The 8,565-nt window shown below is 38.8% G+C and overlaps 1 protein-coding gene across 1 annotated transcript in view; it reads left to right on the top strand.

Annotated features, from left to right (window-relative positions):
* MRC1 (mannose receptor, C type 1) overlaps positions 1-8,565 on the top strand; it is a 106,375-nt gene that overhangs the window by 16,631 nt on the left and 81,179 nt on the right. Inside the window, exons 2-3 of the mRNA XM_011963909.1 lie at positions 2,385-2,786; positions 5,354-5,527. Of these exons, the coding sequence (XP_011819299.1) occupies positions 2,385-2,786; positions 5,354-5,527 (576 nt within the window). The remainder of the gene's footprint in view (positions 1-2,384; positions 2,787-5,353; positions 5,528-8,565) is intronic.

Raw genomic sequence — 8,565 nt, 5'->3', positions numbered from 1 at the left:
AAAAAAAAAAAAACAGTAGGTGCAATAACACAAACAAATTACGTTAAATTTAGAGGCTAGTATAGTGGAGTTTACAGGTATCTATGGCAAAAGTTTCAGAGTTCGTTACATTTTGAGATTAGACAAGATAATTTACCTTTTCATAAAGTAAATGATCATAGTCACTGTTTTTTTAAAAAAACCGTTTTCATTTTCCTATTTCCTGTGTCCGTTTTCATTTTCCTATTTCCTGTGTTTCATGGTGAGCAAAGTCCTATATTATCAAAATTCTCATTTTATTGCCAAGGTAAAAAATTACTCATTTTATCCCACTAGGGCACGAGCAGTTACAAAATGAGATCAGGTGTGGAAGGAAGCTCAGCTAGAAGGGAGGAGACTGGGACAGGTATTGCATGTTCGGTGGACAGATGTCAACCGCAGAGAAGCCAGCAGAGGCAGGTGTCTGGATGCAGGCTTTATTGAGTTCCGATTCCAAGAAATCAAAGCAGCACAAATGAGTAACCCAGCAGAGGAGCCCAGGCAGAGGTTTGAAGTTGCAGAGAACTAGGAACCCAGGTAGCACAGAGGCAGTGAGAGTAAGTCTTACTCACTCTAAGTAAGACAGTGCCAAACTTCTCTCATCCTTGGCACCACCATCCCCCAAGATCCATAAGCTAAAAGTATAGGAGTCTTCCTGGATTTTCAGCTTGTTTTTGCATTCTAAAACAATAGTGAAGTCTGTCGACTGTACCCAAAAATACACTGCAGTAGTTAATTTTATGTGTCAACATGGCTGGGTCTTGGCACCCAGATATTTGATCAAGCACCAGACTGGATGTTGCTATAAAGGTTTTTTTTTTTTTTTTTTTAAGATGATCATTTCAAGGTAGGATAGAGGTAGGAGGTCTGGAACTAGTGTGGACAAGAGCATATACAGAAGCGTGTCAGGAGAAAATAATCTTTTGAGGCAAGAATTTATTATAAGCTTTAAGTTTATGGGTCTAGAACTGATCTCAGAGTGTAAGTGGCGCTAACTTCCCTGCAGCGTTCAGAACAGGAAACAGAATACGGCTTGCAAAAATGCTCTGGAAACACTGAAGGACTATACTAGTGGTGTGGTTCTAACTTTTTAAAATTTCGCTGGAATTATTTAATTAAAAATAATGAGCTCATTTAGTCAGAACCTCAAACATCTGCACTACTACCAGCTCATTTTGAAAGAACAAGGTGAGTACATGGAATTTAGGAAAATGTCACAAGATGTGTTTAATTTCTGGATGTTTATGTCACAAAAGTCAAGCACTTGGTTACTTTCATTTCTATAGTCCTTAACAATAAAGAAAAATGAGAAACCTTTACATGAATTCAATTTCGATTTAATTAAAGGAAAAAAAAATGCTTACCAGATCCCTTTTTCCTCTTTTGCAAGAGGAAGTTCCGTTTTGCCAGTTAGCAGCTATGTGCTGTTAAGTATAAGCCATCATTACATATTTACTTAAATCACCAGTTCCAAATTATGAATATACAAAATGTTATTTTTAAAGTTATTCTCATAAAATATTATCTCCAATGATATAAAACTTACATTTATTTGTCCTTTATTGCAAACTTCACTATTAAATTATTAACAAATAATACCAAAATGTGTTGAGATGTGTCATACTTCAAAATCCTATTCTAGTCTGAGCGAGGTGGATCCCACTTGTAATCCTAGCACTTTGAGAGGCTGAAGTCAGAGGACTGCTTGAAGCCAGGAGTTCGAGACCAGCCTGGGCAACACAGTGAGACTCCATCTCTACAAAAATTAAAAAATTAGTTGATTATGGTGGTGTGAGCCTGTAGTCCCAGCTACTTGGAAGGTTGAGGCAGGAGGATCACTTGAGTCCAGAAGTTGGAAGCTACAGTGAGCCATGATTGCACCATTGCACTCCAGCCTGAGCAACAGAGCGGGACCTTGTCCTTTAAAAACAACAAGCAAACACACATCTTTTCTAGGACAGACATGCGTTTAATTTTACAGTTTATTGTATTCATTTTACCCAAATTTTCTTTTCCCCGTTGATATTATTCCTTTCTGTTATCTCCCTTGTGTGTTCCACTCCTTGGGCATGTAAGGTGGGCCTTTTCAGGAGACTCCTCATAGTGAACTAGGACATTTTGAGGACATCCAGCTGAGTGCTGGCACCTTGGCAGGCCCTCAGTCAAGGTTCTCCCTCCAGCTTCAGGGATCTTCAAAGAGAGCTGGCCCCAGGTATAGTCATCAGTACCTCTTTTCCTGCAATCTTAAGTCTTCAGGGAAATGGAAGAGTTGGAAACTTTCGACCTAAAATACTGTCCTTGTTACACGAATCCACTTACCCATGCTTGCTTTCTTCTTCTTTTCCTGCTTCTTTCTTTTCAAACAGATACCAGGCAATTTTTAATCTATAATGAAGATCACAAGCGCTGTGTGGAAGCAGTAAGTCCCAGTGCCGTCCAAACCGCGACTTGCAACCAGGATGCTGAATCACAGAAATTCCGATGGGTGTCCGAATCTCAGATTATGAGTGTTGCGTTTAAATTATGCCTGGGAGTGCCATCAAAAACTGACTGGGTTGCTATCACTCTCTATGCCTGCGACTCAAAAAGTGAATTTCAGAAATGGGAGTGCAAAAATGACACACTTTTGGGGATCAAAGGAGAAGATTTGTTTTTTAACTATGGCAATAGACAGGAAAAGAATGTTATGCTCTACAAAGGATCGGGTTTATGGAGCAGGTGGAAGATCTATGGAACCACAGACAATCTGTGCTCTAGAGGTTATGAAGGTAAGATGCTTGGAATGTTGACCTTCGTGTCGAAATTTTCTCATCTTCTTAGTTGGAACCTAATTCAAGAAAATCATCATGTTCTTGTTTGGTGTGTACTAGAAATATCAATTGATCAGCATCTTTGTGTTTTCGACTATTCTGTAGAACTATTTTGAAGACATGATAGTGAATAAATGTGGTAAAAAGTCCTGAATGATACTTCAGCTATTTTTAATTAATGGGAAGGCATTCTTTTAACTTTCTCTGAGGTTTTATTCTTTCAACTATGGGCTACATTTTTCAGAACATCATTTTCCTTGTAGTCTTTCACCCAAAGCCTCCTAGTTAACATTATAAAGTTGTAGTGATAAATGAATTTTGCCAAATATTTCTTTTCCTTTGATTTAAGTTATCCCTGGAAAAATGATCCATAGAACATTCTTTCCTAATTCAGATTGCCTAAGATGAAATCTCGGCAGATCCCTTGACAACATGGGGTTCTAAATGTTTCTGATTTGTTTTGTCAGGTTATGGGTATTTAGAGACTGTAAAAATTAGATGATTATAAAATGTGAAGGATTAGCTTATAAATTAATATGCAGTCTATTTAGTTAGCCATCAGAGAAGGTGATACCACCAATGCGGTGGGAGGAATCCTCTTATATGTAGTTGGTTTCTTGACCTCTTGAAGGTGAAATAAAATCAGAGTATCTAGTTCTTTTTTATATTGACCAAATTTCATTATCTGGTGGCTGCACAGAAAATAAAACAAAAACACAAAACAACTTGAAGCCTTGTTACAAAGGCTGGTCTTTTGAGTCAGATGATATTATAATCACGTTTTAGGTTTGGGTACTTGGTTATTGTGAAATGTTATCTAGAACAACCTCAAAGTCAGAGAAAGAGCCTACTTTTAGGGACAAGAGATAACCTGTTTCCAAAATTGCTATGTTACTGGGCTACTAAGATTGGTTGAACCTAGCTTATCTCAGCTAAGACTGAGCAGAGCAAGTTAGTTCTTTGTAAAAGCGATAATTTGTGAGCTTTCTATTTTTCATCTACATACAGAACAGGGGAGAGTAGGGAATGAAGTAGGGTGAGAGAAGGGCTCAGAAAGAAGTTATTTTGAAGCATTTTTCAAACATAGGTTTAGAAGTGGTATGAGAGGCAAGCTAAGTGAACACAAAAGAACCTTTCAGGAGAAACTCAATAGGAAATTACAAGGAAGGAGAAGGGTGAATTAAACTTGACTGAGTCAAATTCCACAGATGGGTCAATTGTGCGAATTGAAGAGTTTAACTTGAGGAAGATTGGTGCTAAGAAATCGGATTTTTATTTTATTTTAAAATATAATATTATACTTCCCTCACCCCCTACCCTTTCTGTTTCCCCACTGGTTTTGAGACAAATATGCACAGGGTTTGGGCTGATAGTTCTCAAACTTTAATATGCTTAAGAATCAATAGGAGAGTTAGTTAAAACTACAGATCCTAAGCTCCCCCTTCTATTAGATTCTTAATATGTATATTGGGAAAAAGCCCAGGAATCTATTCAATGATTTCTATGAAGACCTGGGTGATTCTGCAGCATAGGGTCCATTGACTACATTTTGCAAACTCTCCAAAGATCTCCCAGCACTTAAGATGATCCTGTCCCTCAGTTCTAGCTCCTCAGTGTGACCATGAGATTGGGAACACACATTGAAGACAGTGTTGAGAGGATGTATTGTAGGGTCTCTTTATCTCTGATGAGAACGTGGGGGACGGAGTGGAATGGTGGAACTTTTTGAAAATAGGAATTATTTTAGAAGAATGGAGCCAGAATTGTAGACTTAGATGGATTTGATGGTTGTTTGGAAGTTCAGACTGTAAGAAGAGTAAATTGACTGCAGTTACATGATGTGTCAGCGAGGTAGTTTGGATTCTTTTGGCCTCATCAGTGTTGGGTGTATAGAATGGCTCAGTAATTATTAAATACAGTTAGTTAATAAAGCTGGCAGGCGTGGTGGCTCATGCCTGTAATCCCAGCACCTTGGGAGGCTAAGGCGAGAGGATTGCTTGATTTCAGGAGTTACTTTTTATCTAGAGATTCCAAAGCTTCATGATTCTAATCAAGAGAGGGAACTGTTTCAGAGGAAATTCAGAAGTTAAAGCTGGTGTCAATAGAGGAAGACGGAAAAGATAGTGGAAAATGAAGTGGTACTGTGAGTTATTATCACCACTTTAACTAGTGCCACTTCATTTTCCACTGTTATTGGTACCGCTTTGAATTGTACCATTGGAACATTTTCAAATGGTCTAACTTAACAAATTAATCTCATTTGAAAATGTTCCAAAACACCGTGGAAATGAAGTGGCACTAAGAGTTATTTGCTAAGTACAGACTGCTCTATGTACCCAGCAAAAGACTAGGGTAGAAGGAGAAGGAAAAAAAATAAGGACAACAACAACAACAAACATCCCCGTGTGGGTGCACCAAGTGTGATCAGAAGAGTAAGACTAATTCCTTCAGTAGGCTTCTTATTGGAAAGTCAGTGTTCAGAAATATCACTCACATTCCAAGTTCAAGTCAATATGTTTTTCCAGCCATGTATACACTACTGGGCAACGCCAATGGAGCAACCTGTGCATTCCCATTCAAGTTTGAAAACAAGTGGTATGCAGATTGCACGAGTGCTGGGCGGTCAGATGGATGGCTCTGGTGTGGAACCACTACTGACTATGACACGGACAAGCTCTTTGGATATTGTCCATTGAAATGTAAGTACTGTTTATCACCAAGAAAAGTTGGGTACATTTAGTCTAAGAATGTAGTGAAAGACCTTGAATTTATCTAGAACATTTTTCCCCAAAGTTATTTCACGTTTACAACCTCATTGTACCTACTACAGCCTTTTACAGACGTCATTATTTCCATTTTTCAATGGAGAAAATGCTCTATGTTGGCTGAAGACTAGAACACAGATGTTGGACTTCTACTGTAGTCTTTGTATGTGTATTTTGATTTTGCCAGCAAGACTAGACTCACCCCTACTATCTCAGCATTTCCTGAGATCATGCTAAGAGGACTAGACTGCACCCCTATGGTCCCAACATTCCCTCTATCAAGTGACCTCTTTATTTATTTATTTATTTATTGAGACAGAGTCTCGCTCTGTCAACCAGGCTGGAGTGCAGTGGCACGATCTCAGCTCACTGCAAGCTCCGCCCCCCGGGTTCAGGCCATTCTCCTGCCTCAGCCTCCCGAGTAGCTGGGACTACAGGCGCTTGTCACCAGGCCCGGATAATTTTTTGTATTTTTAGTAGAGACGGGGTTTCACCATGTTAGCCAGGATGGTCTGGATCTCCTGACCTCGTGATCCGCCCGCCTCGGCCTCCCAAAGTGCTGGGATTACAGGCATGAGCCACCGCGCCCAGCCATGACCTCTTTATTTTTGCCAACTATCAGTTACTCAGTGAAAATTATCCTGTACACAATACAATATATACTTAACACTGGAGGTAGGTAGGCATGCTATTATTCCCTCATCTCTGAAATGCCTTACCTTTATGAAACCGTAGATCAAAAACAGAATTCAAAGGAAGCCACAAGCATGTGGTTTGATGGAGAAAGACGTGAAGGTCCTGAATTTTGTGTCAATGTCGTCAAAAGCGTTCTTCACAGTGAAAATGATAGTCATGATGCTCTTCTTATGTTTAAATTAAGAAGAATGCCGTTTAGTTTCACACAGCTAGAAATCAATGGAAATGGGTAATTTATATGCTTGAAGGTTTCTTAAAAATGAAAATTCAAGTTTAATTGCAAGGATGCAAAATAAGTAGTATTGCATTATCTTGGTGGGAAGGCACCAGAGCAAATGAATTCTTGGTGTTCTTCCGCGCTTAAAAATCTGTAAGCAAACAGTGAAGCCAATTTTAGGTGGGGTGGAGAAGGGCATCATGTTGCGAGGCAGAGCTGGGGCTGAGAAAAGAGGAAAAGGAAGCATTCCTCTTTGCTTCACGTTCCCCATCACCAGACATCCTTTTCCTGATGCTGGCTCCACCCTTCCCAAACTTCTTACCCTCAACCTCTCACCTGCTACTTTAGACCAGATCAGAGCAGCTCTTGTTTCCTGGTATCATCCAGAACTCTTTCTCCTGCTGCCCTGCAAAGGGACTGGGCAGAGCAAAGAGCATTCGATATGGTCTGGAATGATTATGACACTGCCTGAGTCACAATAGAATCACAACTCAACTTTCCAGACCACAACTCCACACGTAATCACACTATTTCAAGCATTATTGCAAAACAGAACGACTTACAAAAATATCTGAGTTTGACAAATGAAAGCCAGAATTCTAAGAATTGGCCTTATTTGTCTCTCTGGATTTCTAATCCCTAATTATCCCACTAAAAGTAAATTTAATTTCTGATACCCATATACTATTGTAATTGTCTTCAGAGTGCAGTCTCTCCATTCCAAATGAATACTCACAAAATCCCACAGGCTTTCTGTTCATAGCAACACTGCTCTCTCGGTCTTAACTGAGGTAGTTCTATTTGTCTCTCTGATGTCAGTCTTTAGAAAGACATTTGATATCCATTGAAGGTTTATAAATGTCGAATATTTGTATTTGAAATATCTTTTTCCAAAGCACATTGAGCAATTTTTTTCTAAGATAAAGCAATACTTGGTTTTCAAGTGATTGAAAGTGTCTTTCTCCTTTACTTAATAGGAATGATATTTTCTTAATCTGTTTCATGGAGTTTCTTAAGGGTTTCTATTTCACGGGTCCAACTATAGTATCCTCCACATAAGTGAAATTGAAAAAAGAGTTAGATGAACGTGTGATTTCATGAATGAAATGTGGAGGACAAATGGTAAGTTACTAACCACAAAAAAACTCACAACCTTGGAAATCCTTGGATGTACGTTGGAGACGTATCTTGAATTTGTTCAGTGGAATAATGTTTTAGTCTTATTACTTGTAGTTATGCTTTCACTGTCAAATTATGTATTTTTTCCTGTTAAATGTAAAATAATCACAGAAAATAAATTGTTACACATTAAAATTTTAGAGCACATTTTATACATTTAATATCTTTCTTAAAGGGCTTTATAGTCTTCCAATCTGTTTCATTTTGTGTTCTTTTCAAAAGAGTTTTTTATTTTATTTATTTATTTATTTATTTTTGAAACAGGGTCTCACTTTGTCACCCAGACTGGAGTGCATTGGCATGATCTTGGCTCACCACAACCTCTGCCTCCCAGGCTCAAGTGATTCTCTTGCCTCAGCCTCCTGAGTAGCTGGGATTACAGGCACCCACCATCATGCCTGGCTAGTTTTTGTATTTTTAGTGGAGATGGGGTTTCACCATGTTGCCCAGGCTGGTCTCGAACTCCTGACATCAAATGATCTACCCACCTCGGCCTACCAAAGTGTTGGGATTACAGGCGTGAGCCACCGTGCCTGGCCAAGCATTTTATTTTACATCAGCTTTAAAACTGGCAGGTTTTATACAGGAGGATGAGGAACCAGTTATTAACCTAGTAACACTTAATAGATGCTCTCCATTGTCTGTTGCATTGTTTATTGTAATGCTTTCCTTCCACGTAGACATTATTTTCAAGTATCATGAGAACAGGAAAAGGAAAAGTCTTGGTTCTCTCAATTCTCTGTAGCAACTTTAGCTTCCAACATTAGTTTTGTTGGTTCACTGTGGGAATTTGAACTCCTTGGGGAGATGGTATGCAATCAACAAACCTATACATTCATTGAGAAATACGTTTAAATCCCTTGGTTTAAAATATACTTTC

The sequence above is a fragment of the Colobus angolensis genome, unplaced genomic scaffold (assembly GCF_000951035.1).
Source record: "Colobus angolensis palliatus isolate OR3802 unplaced genomic scaffold, Cang.pa_1.0 Scaffold63, whole genome shotgun sequence".
Taxonomy (NCBI): domain Eukaryota; kingdom Metazoa; phylum Chordata; class Mammalia; order Primates; family Cercopithecidae; genus Colobus; species Colobus angolensis.
This window is presented reverse-complemented; position numbering and strand designations above follow the sequence as displayed.